This window comes from Anser brachyrhynchus, assembly GCF_964034855.1.
Source record: "Anser brachyrhynchus genome assembly, chromosome: 33".
NCBI lineage: Eukaryota > Metazoa > Chordata > Aves > Anseriformes > Anatidae > Anser > Anser brachyrhynchus.
This window is the reverse complement of record NC_137726.1, coordinates 77,139-97,829: the sequence shown is the minus strand read 5'-3', so window position 1 is coordinate 97,829 and position 20,691 is coordinate 77,139. Positions and strand designations below refer to the sequence as shown.

Sequence of the window (20,691 nt, the reverse complement as noted above, 5' to 3'; positions counted from 1 at the left end):
AAGGAGCTTGCTGTGGGCTGGATTCCAGCTCAAGGCCAGACGGATTATAACATCATCCATGGGAATGGCCCACATGGCCCCGTGTTGCTTTGTGGCAGTCGTGCTGCAGACTCTCAGAGGCTTTTCTCTTTGCTCCCTTTAGGCCTCTCCATGGTGCTGGCAGTGATGAGGACTCTTCTGCTGACCCCAGCCAGTACTGTAAGTGCCAGTCCCTTCTTCACCCTTCTCCTCTAGGCACTGTGTGAAGTGGTGATGCCTTTGCCATGGCAAGCCGTAGCTGTGGGATGAACTGTGGCGAGGGGTGGGGAAGCCCTACCTGCTGCGTGTGGCTGGACACTAACTCAGGTTCTCCCTCCAGATGCCAACGTGGATGAGATGGGCAGAGTGAAGGTGAGTGCAGCCCAAGCCCAGCCTTGCAGGCTGAGCCTGCACATGATGGCTGCAAGAGGGCAGGCTGTTGGAGAGCAAATGCAAGCCAAAAGTGCATCCGATGGCAGGAACCTGGGAGCTTCCCGTGGCTGTGTGCTGGCTGAATCCCCCTCCTTCCATGCTCCCAGCATCTCCCCGTGGTGGGCAGTGGGACAGCAAGGCTACTCCTTGTTCTGGCTTGTGTTTTGCAGCTCTCTCAAGCCATCTGCTCTCAGCATTGACTGGATGCCAAAAGCTGAAGATGTGAGAAGTGTGATCCAGCTCATTCTCTGAGAGAGGCAGAGAACAGTGAGGAAAGCCCGGCCGAGCTGCCAGCCGTCAATAAAGCCACCCCAAACAGAAAGGAGCTGGTGTAGTTCTTCTCGGCAAGGTCTGTCTGCAAGGCGCTTCACATCCCTTCAGATCAACACCGCCTTTGTGTCTCGGTGTCTGTCTGTCTGCTCTGTCCCATTCCATGTGTGGCTGCATGAGACTTAGGTGTCATCAGGAACACAAAGTTAGAGATGTTTATTTGTCATCAAAGCAAAACCACATCTGCAGGGCACACAGCGGTTGGGACACTTGTGAGCACATCCCTGCAGTGCTATCTGTCCCTGTAGGTGCAAACATGCGTCTGTGTGGGTGCATAGACGAGCACCCCCATGACTTTACAAGGCAACTTAGGTGTATACGTCTTCCACGGAGCACAGGGAGATGTTTTCTCTCGCTGAAGAAAAATCAATACACTCACAGTATTTGGTATAGCTCATATATTTTAGAGTTATTAATGTGTTGTAGACAGAGGTGTGAGTCCTACATCCTCTTGGGTAGACACACACAGCCCTTCCCTGTGAAAGCAAACCCCAAAGAAGCCCCGTGCCCTTGCCCTGTGGCAGCGCTATCGGGTCTGGGTGCGGGTCACCGTGGCATACGTCGTGGTGTCGCTCATCTGCTGCACGGGAGGAGGCTTTAGGGGGAAAAGAAAGCCCTGTTACTTCAGCTGCTGCCTGTGAGCCCTGCACAACGAGCAGGCACCAGGCTGCAGGAGTGCAGAAAGGAGCTGTGCACAGCTGAGCCACGACTCACCCTGTCCCGTCGAACGTGGGCGATGGTGGAGTCTGTGGGGGCAAAAATACACACCATGAGCCCTTGCTGCCTGCTGGAGGGGGGTGAATCCCCATGAAATTTGGGCATCAGCTGCCTGAGGTCAGAACTCAATGCCCGGCCACATTTGCCCTCCCTTCATCCTGCTATGGGATGCGCAGCAAGCAGTGGTGGAGCAGAGATGCTGAGGTTTCGGTTTATTTCCACCACTCTGTGGCATCTCCTCTCTTTGCACAGCCAGCACACCTTGCGAGCTGCTCTGTGCAGGCGTGGGAAAACAAGGTCGTGCTGCAACTCGAGCGAGGTACACGTCGGGTGGGGATATATCTATAGCCTGTCGCCCAGCCACAACATCCTCCCTTGGCGGCTGCTGCCTGTGGTTTCAGAGTGAGCTATAAGATAATTTGCCCACCAGCGCAAGTACACAGCCACAGCCTTCACTGCTATGCTGTGCATTGGTCTGCTCTTGAAGCAGAAATCCCTCTGAAGGGAAACTGAAGAAAGGACAAAAGCAGAGGCTGGAGTGGGGCAATTCCAGCTTGGGGACAGAGCGGTTGTGGAAGGACCCCCCAAGTAAAAGGGCTTTCTCCCTGGGAGCACTGGGATGCGGCCATGTCCCTTGTGCAGGCAGCAGCTGCGCTCTGCATGCAAGGAAGAAGCGGGACGTGAGGTGCAGGAGAGAAATCTGGCCTTGATGAACAGGCAGGGATTTTGTATGTCCCAGTGGGAAATTAACTAGGGGGATTGCATGGGGAGTTGCATGGGATGCCCATTGGCAGAGGGGCGTGTGACTTCCCCCGAGGGAGGAGGCAGTACTCACACTGGACTTCTCCGGAGTCGGTGTTTTCCATCTGTGGGATGTCAACGTGCTGCTGCCTGGAGAGGAATGGGAATGGTTCTGGCGTGTGCATATGGTGAGGAGGGTACATGAGGCTTATGCATTTTGGTGTTGCTTTCCTACATCTGCCATTGAATATGAGTGCAACCCACAATAAGCCCCGTCCTTCCTGCCTTCAGCACAGGGAATGCCCCTGGCCAAGGAGCACCCCAGGGCCCTGCAGTGCCCCCGACTCCCTCCTGCAAACCCCCCAGCCAGGAGCCCTTGGTGCTCACCTTGGGCATCTCCCTCTGCAGGCACCTGCAAGAAGAGCAGTGGCTGAGGTGCGCAGGCCAAGTTGCTGCCCAGCCCTGGCTCCCGTCTCGGGGCTGGGGGACGAAGGCTGAAGCTCCCCAGCTCCCTCAGCAGCCTCCCCAGCTGGGCTGCCCACAGCCATCGCCCCCACGCACCGTCTGCCCCAGCTGCGCGCCCCCAGGACCCCCCCACCGCCTTTCCCCCTGCACCAGCCCCGCAGCAGGACCCCCACGGCCTCAGCCTTTCCCCCCGCCTTCCCCCACTCCCTCACCTTTCCTGATGGCAAACCAGCTGCCTGCAGCCAGGAGGACGAGGCCGACGGCCGCCACTGCCAGCGCCGTGCCTGTGGGGAGGGCGTGCGGGAGCCGGGCATGGGGAGCTGGGGGAGAGAGGGTGTGAGGGCAGCGGGGTGTGATGGGGAGAGGCAGGGGGCAGGACGTGCCCATGCAGCCGGCACACCTCCTGCCTGATGAAGCTCCTGCATGGCCTCGTGCCCTAGGGACAGCAGCCTGGCAGCTATGAGCCCCATGATGGGGGCTCTGGTTTTCCAGGAGGGAATCACTCACCTGGGGATATTGGCCTTTCCGGGGACGTGGATGCATTGTCTGGCAGGAGAAAGGGACAGGATGAATGTCTGCAGTGTAATGACAGCCAGCTCCATCCCCAGGGGAGGCATGCAAGTGCCTAAGGATGCTGTGCCAACACGGGCCCCCAAGGATCTAGTGTGTAAATACTTTCGTGAGGGATTTACAATGGAATGGCAGAGGTGTGGCTCTGGAGTTGGTCCGGCAACACCTCTCTCTTCTGCTGCAGCACACAGCTCCAGCCTCAGCACAGCCATGTGGTGGCAAGTGCCTTCGTCCCTTCTGACCCCTCCAGCCCGGGGCTGAGTCTCACCGGGGACATCCAGGATGCGGCCAGCACTGAGGGCAGAGCTCCTTACTCGGTTGCTGTCATCTTTGAGCTGGTACCCACACGTGTACACCCCCTCAGTCCCCTGGGTGACGTCTAGAATGATGGTGTAGATCAGCTTTCCTAGTTGCCCTTTCAGGCTGTGTGCCTCCATCCTGCCCTTGCAGAATACAATTCGGGAAGGCACGGAAGGGCCATCAAGGGTGCAGCGAAGCGAAACCAATTCCCCCTCTTGAGCTCTGGAGGTGTTCAGGAAGAAGGCTGGAGCCGGGAGGTCACCTGGGGAGACAGTGCAGAGATTCCCTATGCAGCTTTAGTGACAGTGGAGATGCAAAGTGACCTGGATCCCAAAGGTGAGAAATCTCCTATCAAGGGATTAACACGTGGAGAACAAACCCCCTCTGCCTTCTCTTATCTATCACCACACCCACACACCCCTCCCCTCTGCCACCCATCCCCATGTTCCTCCTCACCTGGGGAGCTGCAGATGTCCTGGGTGGTCAAGACAGCACCTGCAGCACGGGGCACAGAGGGTTTTCTTTAGAATGGCAGTGACCCAGCTCACCCATGTTTCCCTACTCACATCCCCAGTGCTGGGTCCTAGTTGAGCAGGCACCTTCCTGCCGGCCTGTCTCCATCCAGGATGAACTTCATCTGCACACATGGCAACATTCCAATTTGCTCTAGATATGCTTCCTGTTCCACGTTAATCCCATAGCTCCCTAAGGCATCCAGAATTCCTTAAGTCTTACACTAAGACTGCAGAGAAAACAGACACGCTGTCCCCATCATCCCCTGTGCCCACCACGGGCCTGTCCTGCCCCCAGCAGCAGCCCTCCAGCCCTCAGCCCCCACGCCCAGCAATGCCCCAACTCACAGAGCGCCAGCAGCAGGACGGCAGGGCCAGAAGGAGACAGCCTTGCCCATGGCGCCTGCCCCAGCATCTTTTGGGGCGCTGCTTTTGGGGAGCACCGTCTGCTTCAGGTGTCTGCTTTGCTCTGAGCTGGGGACGGTGGGACAGAGGCTTGCAGTGCAGCTGGGACCTGCCCTGTGGGCTTTCTGTGGCCACTTGAGCCTTGCCCACAGCAGAAGCTCTCATCAACGGGGGCCCTGCCTCAGCCGCTGTTTTATCCGTTGTATTTTGAGAGCCCCCGCTGTTATTTCTGTCCTCTCAGACACCGCAGCACGCGTGGTTTTTACGTGTATCTCAAGGGCAGCATTCTCCCTGCAAAAGCCTCCTGCTCTTTGTCCCAACACTGCTCACTGCTTTGCCTTCTTCTGACCACGTCACTCTGGCATCACCAGCTGGGTATGTGGAGGGAGATCGGTGGATGTCATCTACCTTGACTTTAGCAAGGCTTTTGATACTGTCTCCCACGACGTCCTCCTAGCAAAGCTGAGAAAGTGTGGGATAGACGAGTGGGCAGTAAGGTGGGTTGAGAACTGGCTGGCTGGCCAAGCTCAGAGGGTGGTGATCGGCGGCGCAGAGTCCGGCTGGAGACCTGTAACCAGCAGTGTTCCCCAGGCATCGGTGCTGGGTCCGGTCTTGTTCAACATCTCCACCGATGACCTTGGTGAAGGAATAGTGTCCACCCTCAGCAAGTACACCGATGATACCGCAGCACGCGCTGTTTTCACCTGTATCTCAGGGGCAGCATCCTTCCTGCAAAGCTCTCCTGCTCTGTGTAGTCGAGGTTGGCCCCTTTGGAGCTGGCACAGCCACAGTGTCCAGTCTCCAGTTACAGGGGGACTTCGGGCCCTTGCTTGGCCAAGGGTGGCCCAGGAGAGCAGTGTGAGCAGGCTGAGGAGCAGATTAAGGAGCACCAGGGCATGTGAGTAGGGGATTGCCTTGTGAAGTAACTCCCTGGTGTGCCAGAGAGAAGGGCTCTTGTGACTCATGCTACAGGCCCGGAGCATGCACGTAGCATGGGGAATAAGCAGGAGTTAGAAATCCACTAGAAATCAGTAGGGCCAACTTTGGAACTTTGGCCTTTTCAAGCAATTGCTAGGGAACTCCCGTGGGACAAGGTACTTGAAGGAAAAGGGGACCAAGACAGATTGTCAAGGCCGTGCTTGGCAAACTCAACAACCTTCTATGAAGAAATGACTGTCCCGTTAGATGAGGGGAGAGCATGTATCTTGCCTGTCTGCACTTCAGGAAGGTCTCTGACACTGTCTTTCCTAAGTTCCGCATAGAGAAACTGTTGATGTTTGAGCTGAATGACCAGAGGGTGGGGTGGACTGAAAACTGCCAGAATGGCTCAGCTCTGGGGGGGATGATAAGCGGTGCAAAGCCTAACTGAAGATTGCTAATTAGAGGTGTCCCCCAGGGGTCCAATCTTTGTCCAATTCCATTCCACATCTGCATTACTCTCAGGATGCTGGGGCAGACGTTACCCTCAGCAAGTTTGCAGCTGACACCACAATGGGGATTCACTCGCCAAGGAAGCTTGGAGGCTGTATGAGAATGAGGGAGTAGCTCCATCAATCCACATCCATGTCTTCTCTTCCAGGAGTAGTATCCTGGAGGCTTGTGCTGTGAAACATGCATGCATAGGCCTGAAGGAAGCTGTGGAGGAAGTGCCTTGATGAGGGTTTGAGATCTGAGGGAATTTCTTTATGGGAAGGAGCCTAAAACCCACCTTCCCTCCAGCTCTGCCACCAAGAAGGTCATGGAGAGTTTTCACCCCACTTTTCTTTCACTTATTCCCTCCTGTGTTAGGACTAAAAGCTGTTAGGTTTGGTCCGATATGAAACAGGCGTTGTTTTAAGACTAACAAGGTGAAACTCTGACCTTGCAATTATACATATTACTTGCTCAGCGATATGGTACCAGGCTGCAAGCCATCCGGCGTGAGACAATGCTGCCATCAGCACAGCACGCCCTGGCCACGCGGCTGTGAGTGATCACAGCAGCATTTCAGGGACTGCCGAGTGCCCCCCTGAGGCTGGGGCCGCCAGTCGTGCACTGCCCCGGGTTCAGAACATGCAGGGGCAAAACCTATAAACAGGGCAAGTTGCCCTGCGTTGGTGAGGCAGCAACATCGACCGAGGTTAACATTGCCTCCGCAGGGATGCCTGCAAGACGTTGATACCTACTGCGCTGACGGGATGCCAACCATGACCTGGCTAAGTATGTACGACATCAATGACTGGGGAAAGTATCGCACTTGCCAGTACTACTGTCATCACCCTGGGGTTGGTACTTAACTAACTCATTAGTAAATTCTCTGTCTTTTCTATCACTGTTCAAGAGTGAGTGTGTGTGAGTGTATTTTACATCCCCAAATAGCTCGCTTGCTTTATATACATATATAGCTCTTCTCTGATCCTTGCTGGGTTGAAGCAAAACGTTCAGCCCCCAGAAATTAACTTGAACAACCATCCCATTCCTTATGTGGCTGCATGAGACAGAGGTGCCGTAAGGAACACAAAGCCAGAGATGTTTATTCATCATCAGAGCAAAACCGCATCTGCAGTGTACACACCAGTTGGCACACACATGCGAGCAGAGATATCTGCCCCTGTCAGTCCAAATGTGCATCTGTGTGGGTGGATAGAAGGACACCCCTGTGTCTTTATCATTCAGTTTAGGTATACACGTCTCCCACCGAGCACAGGGAGATGTTTTCACTTGGTGAAGAAACATTGATACACTCATACTATGAGTTCGTACACCTGATATATATTAGAGGTCTTAATGTATTGCAATGAGAGAAATGAGTCCTACATCCTCTTGGCTAGACACACACAGCATTTCCCTGTGACAGCAAACCCCAAAGAAGCCCAAAGTGCACCCCCCAGCCCCACCTTACGGCTGCACGAGCCCTCTGCAAGAGAGCAAAGGCAGCCGTGGGCAAGGCTCCTGTGCCCTTGCCCAGTGGCAGCGCTATCGGGTCTGGGTGCGGGTCACCGTGGCATACGTCGTGGTGTCGCTCATCTGCTGCACGGGAGGAGGCTTTAGGGGGAAGAGAAAGCCCTGTTACTTCAGCTGCTGCCTGTGAGCCCTGCACAACGAGCAGGCACCAGGCTGCAGGAGTGCAGAAAGGAGCTGTGCACAGCTGAGCCACGACTCACCCTGTCCCGTCGAACGTGGGCGATGGTGGAGTCTGTGGGGGAAAAAATACACACCATGAGTCCTTGCTGCCTGTTGGAGGGGGGTGAATCCCCATGAGCTTTGGGCATCAGCTGCCTGAGGTCAGCACACAGTGCCCGGCCACATTTCCCCTCCCTTCATCCTGCTATGGGATGCGCAGCAAGCAGTAGTGGAGCAGAGATGCTGAGGTTTTGGTGTATTTCCACCACTCTGTGGCATCTCCTCTCTTTGCACAGCCAGCACACCTTGCGAGCTGCTCTGTGCAGCCGTGGGAAAACAAGGTCGTGCTGCAACTCGAGCGAGGTGCACGTCAGGTGGGGATATATCTATAGCCTGTCGCCCAGCCACAACATCCTCCCTTGGCTGCTGCCTGTGGTTTCAGAGCGAGCTATAAGATACTTTCCCCAGCAGTGCAAGAAAACAGAGCCACACCTTTCATTGTTGCGCTGTGCTTTGGGCAGCTTGAGAAACAGAAATCCCTCTGAAGGGAAACTGAAGAAAGGACAAAAGCAGAGGCTGGAGCGGGCGAATTGCAGCTTGGGGACAGAGCGGTTGTGGAAGGACCCCCAGGCAAAAGGGCTTTGTCCCTGGGAGCACTGGGATGCTGCCATGTCCCGTGTGCAGGCAGCACCTGCATTCTGCATGCAAGGAAGAACCAGGATGCCAGGAACTGGAGAGAAACCTGGCCTTGATGAACGGGCAGGGATTTTTATGTCCCAGTGGGAAATGAAGTGGTGGGATTGCACGCGGGGTGTACAGGCAGGGATGCCCATCGGGAGAGGAGCGTGTGGCTTCCCCCATAGCAGGAGGTAGTACTCACACTGGACTTCACCGTGGTCTGTGGCTTCTGCCTGCAGGCTGTCAGCGTGCTGCTGCCTGGAGAGGAATGGAATGGTTCTGGGGTGTGCGTTTGTGGAGAAGGGGCACCCTAAGAGACACCCTTGGGTAGTGCTTTTCCTAAATCAGGTGTTGAGCTGGAGTCCAACAACAACGTGCCCCATCCTCCCAGCCTCCAGCAAAGGGAATGCAGCCACGCAGAGAGACAATGCTGCCCCTGGCCAAGGAGCTCCCAAGGACCCGCCATGCCACCAACTCCCTCCCAGCAGCCGCACAGCCAGGAGCCCTTGGTGCTCACCTTGGGCATCTCCCTCTGCAGGCACCTGCAAGAAGAACAGTGGCTGAGGTGCGCAGGCCAAGTTGCTGCCCAGCCCTGGCTCCCGTCTCGGGGCTGGGGGACGAAGGCTGAAGCTCCCCAGCTCCCTCAGCAGCCTCCCCAGCTGGGCTGCCCACAGCCATCGCCCCCACGCACCGTCTGCCCCAGCTGCGCGCCCCCAGGGCCCCCCCACCGCCTTTCCCCCTGCACCAGCCCCGCAGCAGGACCCCCACGGCCTCAGCCTTTCCCCCCGCCTTCCCCCACTCCCTCACCTTTCCTGATGGCAAACCAGCTGCCTGCAGCCAGGAGGACGAGGCCGACGGCCGCCACTGCCAGCGCCGTGCCTGTGGGGAGGGCGTGCGGGAGCCGGGCATGGGGAGCTGGGGGAGAGAGGGTGTGAGGGCAGCGGGGTGTGATGGGGAGAGGCAGGGGGCAGGACGTGCCCATGCATCCGGCACACCTCCAGCTTGGTGAAGATCCGGCATGGCCCAGTGCCCTGGGGAGAGCAGCCTTGCGGGCCTAAGCCCCATGGTGGGGTCCCTGGTTGTGCAGGAGGGAATCACTCACCTGGGGGCGATGGCCTTGTTGGGGAGCTGGCCACACTGTCTGTCAGAAGAAAGGGACAGGCTGAGTGTCTGCTTGCCTAGTTCCTGTCCAGACTGAGCCCCACCTGTAGCACGCATCCTGCACCAGGCCTGAGCACGTCTGTGTGGGGCTTGGGACACACAGCCCCATGGGCACATCTCCCCACTGACAGCCAGCACCATCCACAGGGGAGGCATAAAAGTGCCCGTGCCTGCTGTGCCAACATCGGCCCCCATGGACATGGTGTCCAAATGCTCTCGGGAGGAATTAAGGATGGCATGGCCGAGGTGTGGCTCTTCAATTATTATGCCACCACCACTCTCTGTGATTCTGGGAGCTAGAGGATCACACAATCACAGAATGACCAAGGCTGGAAGGGACCTCTGAAGGTCATCTAGTCCAACCTTCTGCTGAGCAGGATCACCTAGAGCACCTTGCACAGGATGGCATCCAGGTGGGCTTGGAATATCTCCAGAGAAGGAGACTCCACAACCTCTCTGGGCAGCCTGTTCCAGTGCTCTCTCACCCTCCCAGTAAAGAAGTGCCCCTCATATTCAGATGGAACTTTCTGTGCTTCAGTTTGAGCCCGTTGCCTCTCGCCCTTTCCCTGGGCACAACCGAAAAGAGACCAGCTCCATCCTCTCGACACCCTCCCCTCAGATATTTATATACATTGATGAGGTTTCCCCTCAGTCTCCTTTTTCCTGGCTACTTAGGCCCCGTTTTCTCAGCTCCAGTCCTCTGATCATCTTCGTAGCCCTCCTCTGGACTCTCTCCAGTAGTTCTCTGTCCCTCTTGTACTGCGGAGCCCAGAACTGGGCACAAAATGCTTTGTGTTCCACACAGGGAAGTGATTTCTTCCCAGGAGCTCACACCCAGAGAACAAATTCCCTCTCCCTTCCCATCTTCACCCCACACACGCCTCCCTTCAGTCACCCACCCCCACACTCATCCTCACCTGGGGAGCTATCCTGGGTGGTCACGCCAGCACCTGCAGCTTGGGGCACAGAGGGTTTTTCTTAGAGGGAGTGAGACCTGGGGCACCCACATGCTCGTGCCTGTGTCCCTGCTGCCGGGTCCTTGCCATGTGCTCACTGCTGTCTCCTTGCCAGGCAGGCACCTTGCCACCCCTGCATCTCAATCCAGCACCACTGTGGTCTCCTCCCTGGGGCCATACCAAGATTCCTTTGCTTGGTTTGCTGTTCCAGGGAGAGGTCCCTGGATCCCTAAGCACTCCAACACCTCCCTGTCCTCACACTATGGCACCAGCCCCCATTTTAGAGCCATAAATATAGCGTCCTTCTTCACAAATAGGTAACTGCCCAGCTCATGACAATGAGCTCATGACCCCTCAAGCCTGGGGCCATGTCTCACCGGGGACATCCAGGATGCGGCCAGCACTGAGGGCAGAGCTCCTCACTTGTTTCATCTCAGTCCTCAGCTGGTACCCACATGTATATCTTCCTGCGCTTCTTGACGTGATGTTCAGGACCATGGAGTAGCTCAGCTGCCCTTCCTGGGCTTTCTGGCTGTACACCTCCACCCCATCCTTGCAGAAGATGATTCGTCTGACGGGTGACACCACACGGAGAAAACACTGGAGCACAGCTGTGGTACCTGGCTGAGCAGAGGCTGAGTTCATTTGGAGAGCAGGAGCCAAGAGATCCCCTGGAGGAGACACAGCAGTGAAGGGCTGCCGTAGGGCAGAGCTCACAGTGGTTGGGCTTCAAAGTGCCCTGGGTCTGGGAGGGAAGGACTCACGAGTACCTGGGGAGCTGCAGATGTCCTTGGAGGTCATGCTGGCGGCTGTGCCAAGAGGCAGAGAGGGATTTGCTGAGAGGGGCAGTGTCCAGGCTCATCCAGATGCCCCTGCCCACATCCTCACTGCTAAGCAGGCATTATCACACCTGCATGTTCTCATGCTGTATCTCTTCAATATCCCCTCAAACAATGTCAATCCCAATCCCATTTTCTGTGGATTTCTTGTTCCAGGAAAGTCCCAAAGCTCCATAAAGAATCCAGAGGTCCTAGAGTCTCAGAGCAACACTCCAGACAATTTATGGTGCTGGAGAAGTTAGCCCCTTGCTCAGATCTGTATCATACCTGGAGGACACAATCCCCATCCTGCCTTCCCCAAAGCAACTCTGCCCCACAGTGCAGCACGCCTGCCCTGCACAAGCTGACCCCATCCTCCCCTGTGCCCACCTCGGGCCTGTCCTGCCCCCAGCACCAGCCCTCCAGCCCTCAGCCCCCACGCCCAGCAATGCCCCAACTCACAGAGCGCCAGCAGCAGGACGGCAGGGCCAGAAGGAGACAGCCTTGCCCATGGCGCCTGCCCCAGCATCTTTTGGGGCGCTGCTTTTGGGGAGCACCGTCTGCTTCAGGTGTCTGCTTTGCTCTGAGCTGGGGACGGTGGGACAGAGGCTTGCAGTGCAGCTGGGACCTGTCCTGTGGGCTTTCTGTGGCCGCCTGAGCCTGGCCCACAGCCAGAGGCTCTCATCAGTGGGGGGCCTTGCCTAAGAACCTGCTACATCCGCTGCTTGTTTTGAGCCCCCACTGTTATTTCTGTCTTCTCAGACACCGCAGCACACGCTATTTTTACTTGTATCTCAGGGTCAGAACTGTCCCTGCAAAGACCTCCTGCCCCTTGTCCCCACCCAGCTTTGCCCACTTCTGACCAGGTCACTCCGCTTTTCTGCAATGTCTGCACAAATGATGGGGTCAGGGGACTCCTGCACCAAGGCCAAAGTGAATTCAGAGCTCTGGGCAGATGCCAAGGCTGTGGGCAGGTTTCTCCTTCATCCTGTCAGTGAATCAGCTTATAAATAACACTCAGAGAGCCTCAGCTGGGGCCATACTGCTGCCAGTACAGCACTGTAGGAGCGATCTGCACCCAACTTTGACCTTCACGTGACCACACAACAACCAGGAAAGGCAGTGGCTTATTCCTGATGGCACCTGAGCTCCCCCACGCTGCTCTCTCAGTTCTCTTCCTCAAAGAACAGGGGAGAAACTCTGATGGAAGGAAGACTTGTGCACTGAGATAAGGGCAGGAAGATCACTCACCAGTTACCAGCACAGACAAAAGAGACTCAGCATAAGGGAGATTAATGCAGTTCATTGCCTTCTGTTAAGAGGCACTGCAGGGACATTCATCCCACAGGAGGTAGGGCCTTTCTTTGGGAAGCACCAGGCCACTTGCAAGATGCTCTGCTGTTAAGCAGCCAAGTGGCTTCTGAAAAATGTCCAACCCGTGCCCCTGCACCCAGTAGTCTCAATACAGTCTTTAACAGTCCATCATATGGTACGGCTCAATCATTCCAGAGGTTGGTGAGTGAGGTAGGATGAGCTAGACCCAAAGAATGCTGAATGCCTTAGCTCTACACCCAATGATTATGCTTTGGGCTTCACTCCCCGTCACTCTTCTGTTTTCACTTGGAGCATCTTGGGCTTCTGATCCTCAATAGCCAGGCTCTAATAGTCCAGAGGACAACCTCAGCTTTCTCCTGGTCTTTCCTGCCAGAGGCTCCCGGCCAGGCCTTGTTCCCCACCTGCACTGTGAAGCACCAGTGGCACAGCTGGGCCTGTACGCATGGGCCCAAGGGCTCCCACCACAGTCTTTTGGACACCCACTTCATCTCTTCCAAAGGGTTTTGTTGCTCAAAGTGCTCTTCTTTCAGGTTACTCAATAGGGAGGGCTCAGAAGCTCACTACAACCTGCAATATGCCTTCTCCAGAATCCCACAAGGCCTAGGAAATCTTGTGTTTCTTTCCTGTTAGCTGGTGGGGATGCAGTTGTTACCTCATTGACCTCACCCACTGAGGTGTGGCATCCTGCCTTTTTACACCCAAGAACCACATTTCCTGGGCAGGCCCCTTGACCTTACTCTGGTCAATGGCAAAACCAGCCTTCAGGAGAATTTGGGGGATTTTCTTCCCTTTCTCAAAGACTTTCTCTGTTTTGCTGCCCCACATGAGGGTGCCATCAATGCACTGCAGGTGCTCAGGAACATCACCTTGTTCCACAGCCATCTGCATTACTCCATGGTAAGTGGCAGGGCTGTGTTTCCACCCCTGGCACCGTCCATCCCAGGTGTATCGGATGCCCCTCCAAGGGAAAGCAAACTGCGGCCTGCATTCTGCAGCTGTATTGGGTTTACGTGGCAAGGGTTTATTAGCGGGGGTCTGCAGAGGTGAGAATTCCAGAAGCTACCCCCTTTTTGAAAAAGGCCAGTTTCAGACTGCTCCAAAGGGAACTGCTGCAGGCCAAAGACGAGCCAAAAAGCAATGTTGTTTCCTCCTCCATGAAAGCATATTTAAGAAAGGGAAAAAACGTTGCACAACAATAGGTGGCAGAGGGAGGAGTGAGAACCAGCCCTGCAGCCCCCAAGGTGAGTGCAGCAGGAGGGCAGGAGGTGCTCCAGGCTCACAGCAGCAGTTCCCCTGCGGCCTGGGGAGAGGCCCCTGGTGGAGCAGGCTGTCCCCCTGCAGCCCACGGGTCCCACACGGAGCAGATCTCCACGCTGCAGCCCGTGGAGGAGCCCCCGGTGGAGCAGGTGGATGTGGCCTGGAGGAGGCTGCGGCCCATGGAGAACCCCCGCGGGAGCAGGCCCCGGGCCGGAGCTGCAGCCTGTAGGAGGTGACCATGCAGGATCAGGTTGGAAGGACGGCATTCCGCAGGAGGTACCCCCCCATTGGAGCAGGGGCACAGAGTGAGTGTGGAGGAGTGGCGGAGATGAAGCATTACGGACGGACCGCAGCCCCCATTCATCATTGCCCTGCACCACTGGGAGGAAGGAGGTGGAAGAAGGTGGGTCTGGGGAAGATATTTTTTGGTTTGTTTGTTTGTTTGTTTGTTTCTCTGTTATCTAGCTTGTTAATAATAGCTAATAAATTTCATTAATCTCCCTATGCTGAGTCTGTTTTGCCTGTGACAATTAACCTTGAGTGATCTCCCTGTTCTTATCACAAGCCTTCAACCATTCTCATTATATTTTCTCACCCTTTCCCTTTCAGGAGGGGGAGTGAGAGAGCGGTTTTGATGGAGCTCTCTGTCCTCCTTAGTAAAATCACCACAACTGCTCAGAAGAGAGAAGAAACACAAGTACCAAATGCCTTCTTTGGCTCAGTCTGTACTAACAAAACCAGCCTTCAGAAACGCCATGTTCTAGAAGTCAGGAACAAGGGCTGCAGCAAGGAAGGCGTCCCCTTGGTGAGGGAGGATCAGGAGGGGCAATGCTTCAGCCAACTGAGCACAGAGAAGGCCGTGTGCCCTGCTAGGAGGCACCCCCAAGTGCTGAAGGAGCTGGCAGATGTCATTGCGAGGCCACCTTCCATCATCCTTGATGGGTCAAGGCAAGTGGGAGAAGGGCCCGAAGACTGGATGGAAGCAAACGTCAGTACTTTTCCAGAATGGCAAGAAGGAGGACCTGGGGAACTAGAGGCCTGTCAGATCGCCTCCATCCCTGGAAGGTGGTGGAGTAGCTCATCCAGGAAAGTGTTTCCAGGCACTTGGAGAACAAACCAATCATCATCAGTAGTCAGCAGGAATTCAGCAAGAGGAGGCCATGCTTGGCCAACCCAACAACCTTCTATGATGAATGACTGTCCAGGTAGACAAGGGCAGAGCATTCATCTTGCTTGCCTGGACTTCAGCAATGCCTCTGAAAGTGTCTCCGCTAAGACTGTCATAGAGAAACTGTTGATATCTGAGCTGAAAGAGCAGAGGGTAGAGTGGACTGAGAACTGATGGAAGGGCTAAGCCCCAAGGGGGGGTGATCAGTGCTGCAAAGTCTAGTTGAAGGACGCTAATTAGTGGTGTAAAACAAGGATCCAAATGTGGTCCAATTGCATTCAACATCTGCATTACTCTCGGGATGCTGGGGCAGAGGTTACCCTCAGCAAGTTTGCAGCTGACACCACAATGGGGATTCACTCGCCAAGGAGGGTTGGAGGCTATATGGGAATGAGGGAGTAGCTCCTTCCACCCAACTCTGTATATTCCCTTCCAGGAAAACTGTCCTGGAGGCTTGCGCTGTGAAACATGAATGTGTGGGCCTGAAGGAAGCTGTGAAGCAAGTGCCTTGATGAGGGTTTGAGACCTGAGGGACTGTCCTTGCGGGAAGGAGCCTGAATCCCACCTCCCCTCCAGCTCTGCATCCAAGCAGCTCTTGCTGAGCTTTGACCCCATTTTCCTTTCCCCTACTCCCTCCATGCAGTCATGCAGCCTCATGCCTCCCAGCTGAGCAGCTCCTCTTCTGCCTGCACCCATCTTGCCCTGGAGTCCCCCACTGCACACTAAGGCCCCAGATGCCAGCACTGGGAGCTGCACGGTGGGGATACCTTGGCTCCTTCCAGGTCCCTGCAGGTGTTGGTGTGGGATGCCTAAAATCCCATTGTGCAAGGCTGGGGACGGGCTGTGGGTGTGGGGGCCAGCCATGCTGAGGCCACATCCCCACCTGCCCCACAACTGGATGCCCCCATGCACAACGTCCCTGCTCAGGGCTGTCTCTTGGGGATGGTGCGTTAACAGCCAGAAGCCCCGGCACAGGGATGGGTGGGTGTGGGGTGCAGAGGACCAGGCATGGCCACCCCCTGGACCTCTGCATGGCCTCAGCCATCCTCACATCGGCACTTTTCCAGGCCACATCTGCCAGGGGAATGTCAGCAGGTAGGGGAACTCTTGGGTGGCAGGGCACAGGGAACAGCAGCTCCCTCGCAAGACATGTGGCCCCGCACAGCAGTCATACAGGAGCTCTCCCAGCTCTGCTCGCTGGCTTCCCTCTCAAATAAAGAGCAGCAACATCAGCTGGTGCATTCTGAACCAATCCTTTATAACTCGCCTCCCACAGGACCACTACCCACCAAGGTGCCTCCACACGGGGCACCATAACCACCTGGGGATGTGCCCATTGCGGCCGGCACCACCTTGGGCACAGGGAGGTGCTGGAGTGATGCAGGAGCTGCAGAGCATGGCTGCCTGGGGGTGCAGCCGTGACTCCATCCCCTCGTGTTCTCCCGGTATGCAGAGGTGGATCCCGCGGTGGAGATGTGATTCTGTGAGCAGGAGGGGCAGCCACGTGGGTGCTGGGGTAGAACGCAGCCGGGAGGGTGCATGATCCAAAGTCAGTCTTTGATGTGAGCAGAGAGCAGGGGCTGAGCCAAGGGAAGCAGAGCAGTGGCAGCACATTCCTTGGGCATGCTGCCCCAGATGCCTTGAGCCCAACGGCAGCGGGAGCCTGGCCACGGTGGGGGTCATGATCTGAGCATGGGGAAGCAGGCTGGGGCCAACATGGAGCCCAGGAGGACATCAGAGCACCATGGGGCCAGGGACATCTCCAGGCTGCCCGGCCCTGCTGGCACCGTGGCTCCATCTCTCCAGGAGGAAGGTGATGATGGGGGCAGACAGCAGCAGGAGCAGGCTGAGGGCAGAGCGCAGGATCCAGACCTCCAGGGGCATGGCTGGCCCTGCAAGAGACGAGGGTCACAGTGTGGCCAAGGCAAGCCGTGCAGGACGGCCGTGCTGGGAAGGGCTGATGAGCAATGTCTCACCTCTGGAAGGGAGCTCAGCCTTGTGTGAGGGTCTGCTGCCTGTGGAAAACATGAAATTGCTGTGAGTTTATCATGCTCTTTGCTGGGACAATCCCAGGTGCTGAGCAGACCCTGATCTTGTGTATTGCTTCCTTGAGTACATAGGGAACATGAGCAAGCCTTTGCATGTAAGTTCCCAGACAAATGTTTGTAAAGGTTAGAGGGAAATCTTAGAGCAGTAGTGGAACACCCCAGGGTCCATAGACATCCTGAGCACTTTTTCTCTGTTCCTGTGCCCTATGCAGCCCTATCTCTGCTGCAGAGGTGCTCCAGCAGGGACAGAGGGACCCCTGAGACCAGCTCTTTCTCCAGCGGACGCCTTAGAGGAGAGGGAATACTCCCACGGGGGAACCACACCAGAGCCATGCCCTGCCTGCTGTAGCACACAGCTCCAGCCTAGTAGTATCCATGTCCCTTCTATCCCCACCACCATGGGGCTGTGTCTCACCTGGCACAGACAGGGTCCAGGGAGCACTGAGAGCAGAGTTCCTCACCCAGTTTCTCTCGTTCCTCTGCTGGTACCCACACGTGTACGTCCCGGCACTTTTCGAGGTGATTTTCACAACTAGAGGGTAGATGACTCTCCCATGCTGGGCTTTCAGGCTGTGCTCCTCCAACCCATTCTTGCAGAAGACAACTCGCGTAGCAGGAAACTGAGCATCAATGGTACATTGAAAGAAAACTATTTCCCCCTCCTGGGCCCTGGAAGTGTTGAGGAACAGGACTGGAGCCTGGTAGTTACCTGGAGAGAAGGCACAGGGATTCCCCAGGCAAGCGTTAGTGATTGCCGGGTGGCAAAACCAACTGCATGCCAAGGCTGGAAGTGTCTGCTCTCCTGGGGTTTACAGGGGGAAATTTGAGGGAATAATCCCCTTCTCTCTTCCCATCTCCTCCCCCAGGACTTGTTCTTTTTCGGGTCCCACCTCCATGCTCCTGCAATCCTGGAGAGCTGCAGATGTCCTGGGTGGTCACTCCAGCACCTGCAGCATGGGGCAGAGAGGGCTTTGCTTAGAGGGGCAGTGACCTGGCTCACCCCCATCTCCCTGCCCACATCCTCACTGTTCGGTCCTGGCTGAGCAGGCACCAACCCACCCACAGATGTCCAAATGGGATCAACTTCATCTGCAAACTTGGCACCGTCCCAAGCCTAGTCTGGGTGCGTCTTGTGGTCCAGGTGGAGTCCCAGGGCTCCCTAGAGCATCCAGTATCCTGACAGTGTCACTCTAAGACACCAGACAAACTTTTAGTACTGGAGAACTGTGCCCCTTGCTCAGATCTGTATCAGACCTGGAGGACACAATCCCCATCCTGCCTTCCCCAAAGCAACTCTGTCCCACACTGCTGCATGCCTGCCCTGCACACGCTATCCCCATCCTCCCCTGTGCCCACCACAGGCCTGTCCTGCCCCCAGCAGCAGCCCTCCAGCCCTCAGCCCCCACGCCCAGCAATGCCCCAACTCACAGAGCGCCAGCAGCAGGACGGCAGGGCCAGAAGGAGACAGCCTTGCCCATGGCGCCTGCCCCAGCATCTTTTGGGGCGCTGCTTTTGGGGAGCACCGTCTGCTTCAGGTGTCTGCTCTGCTCTGAGCTGGGGACGGTGGGACAGAGGCTTGCAGTGCAGCTGGGACCTGTCCTGTGGGCTTTCTGTGGCCGCCTGAGCCTGGCCCACAGCCAGAGGCTCTCATCAGCAACGGCCCTGCCTCAGTCCCTGCTGTATCCGCTGTATTTTGAGAGCCCCCGCTGTTATTTTTGTCCTCTCACACACCGCAACTCGTGCTGTTTTTATGTGTATCTCAAGGATTGTATTCTTCCTACGGAGGCCTCTGCCCCTTTTCCTCTTGCCAGATTTGGCTCATAGTTTTGCAGCTCTCCATCAGGCTAGCAAACATCTGCAGCGGCTCCCAAATCCTTTTCCATCCCTTCCACACCCATGTGGGCACAGCACTGCTGCATCCCCTGCCGATGCTCAGCCCCTGTACTCTTGTTGCTTGTGCAAGGCTGTGCTGCCTGAGCCCCTCTGCCTGCCAGCGGCTCCATGGGGAGACCTGGTGCTGCGGCCTTATGCCCTGTGCAGGAAGGGAGTCACTTAAACACCACGTCTTGGGGGTGTCTGGCAAGGAGGCACTGGCTCCTTTCTCCAAATATCTGCATTTCCTGCCCTTTCTGAGTGTACCTGGAAACACGCTTCTTTCTGTTAAAAAAAGAGCACTTTGTGCTGTACAATAAAAACAGGGAGCCATTCTGCAGGGGATGCCATTGCTGTGCCACTGGATGGTCATGAGCCAGCTAGTGGTGAGCGATAACATTTTGCCCCTCTGATTTTTGGCCTATTGTTGTTTTTTTTCCTCTTTTCCTTTACCTGATTGTTTTGTTTTGCTGGGCTGCTGAACTCCACCACAAGCGCTTTCTCACTTCCTCTCGTCAGAAGAGGGAGATAAGAAAGTGTTTTGGAAAGAGCAAAACAGACTCACAGGTCGAGAGAAGGATAATTGAATTAAAGAGAACAAGAAGAGGGGAAAAACAAGCAAAGGCCATGCAGAAGAACAGAAATAGAAAAATAAATCATCCTCTAATTCCCATCAACGAGCAGTGTTGGACCATGTGTGGGGAAGCAAGGCCTCGATATGTGTAGCAGTTATTTGGGAGGACAGACTTAATCATAACGAGAGACACACCCCACCCCCCCCAACCTTCCCCTTTCCCACCTACTATTGCTGAGTGTGAATCCCTGTGCTATGGAAAACCCCTTTGGTCTGTTTAGGGCAGCTGCCCTGGTGATGTCCCCTCCCCACCTCTTGCCCACCCCCAGACCTACTGGCTCTGGTGGTGGGGTTGGAGATAGTCTTGATGCTGTGCCATCGCTGCTCAGCAATAGACAAATCCTTGGTGTGGTACCAGTGCTGTTCTAGCTACAAGTGCAGCGCACAGCACTGCATGGGATGCTGCAGGGAAGGTTACCTCCATCCCAGCCAGACCAGCACCCCTTAATATACCCTAGTTATATCAACCCATCAGTTTTCTAGCTTTTGCCCTCTTGATTTTCTTGCCTTGATCCCACTGGGGTTTGACTGGGCAAGCGGCTTTGTTCTGCTTGCCTGCCCACTGGATTTAAACCTCAGTTGCTCTATTTGGCACACTACTTGGGGCTGCAAGCGTGGAGATAACCACAGATTTGGGCAGTAAATTTACAGAAGACTCCTCTTTGTTCTATTTGTTTAACAAGTACTTTTTGGGATGTTGATGTATTTGCACTAGATGATCTTTCAGGGTCCCATCCAATCCCCAACATTCTGTGATTCTGTTGATTCTGTGCTACCAGAGCATTTCCAGAGAAGCCCCCCTTCCCTCCCCTCGGTAGCCTCTTTCAAGGGCTACCAATCAGACAGCTTTCCCCTCTCATTGCCAGTTGGGATCATTTCAGCCTGCAGTGCAGACAACAGCTGGGATCCCCCAGTCCCTCCAGAAATACAGAGGGGTTCTGCCCCCGATAACCTGATGGCAGTAGGGTCCTCTGTGTGCCAGTGTCTACCAGAGCCTCGCACTCCCATGGGTCTCATGTGCAAGGCCTTTGCATCCACACTGTCCAGTCAATGCCATTGACCATTTTCTCCACCTGGCTGGTGGCAGGGACCTTCCAGTCCTGCTCAGAGTGGCCATTACTTTGTTCTATCAAACACAAGCCAGAGAGTGACCTAGCAATGACTTCTGCCAA

General features: G+C 55.7%; 1 protein-coding gene across 1 annotated transcript; it reads right to left on the bottom strand.

The window, feature by feature from the left end:
- Positions 1-7,301: 7,301 nt before the first annotated feature.
- Positions 7,302-12,102, bottom strand: LOC308184453 (uncharacterized protein). The gene is made up of 10 exons (XM_080571555.1): positions 11,668-12,102; positions 11,158-11,196; positions 10,765-11,058; positions 10,349-10,387; positions 9,373-9,411; positions 9,078-9,185; positions 8,788-8,812; positions 8,473-8,528; positions 7,634-7,665; positions 7,302-7,514 (listed from the first exon to the last, which is right to left on the bottom strand). Exons 1-10 carry the CDS (start codon positions 11,732-11,734, stop codon positions 7,446-7,448), a joined length of 768 nt encoding a protein of 255 aa, XP_080427681.1. The 5' UTR covers positions 11,735-12,102; the 3' UTR covers positions 7,302-7,445.
- Between the last annotated feature and the right edge of the window lie 8,589 nt (positions 12,103-20,691).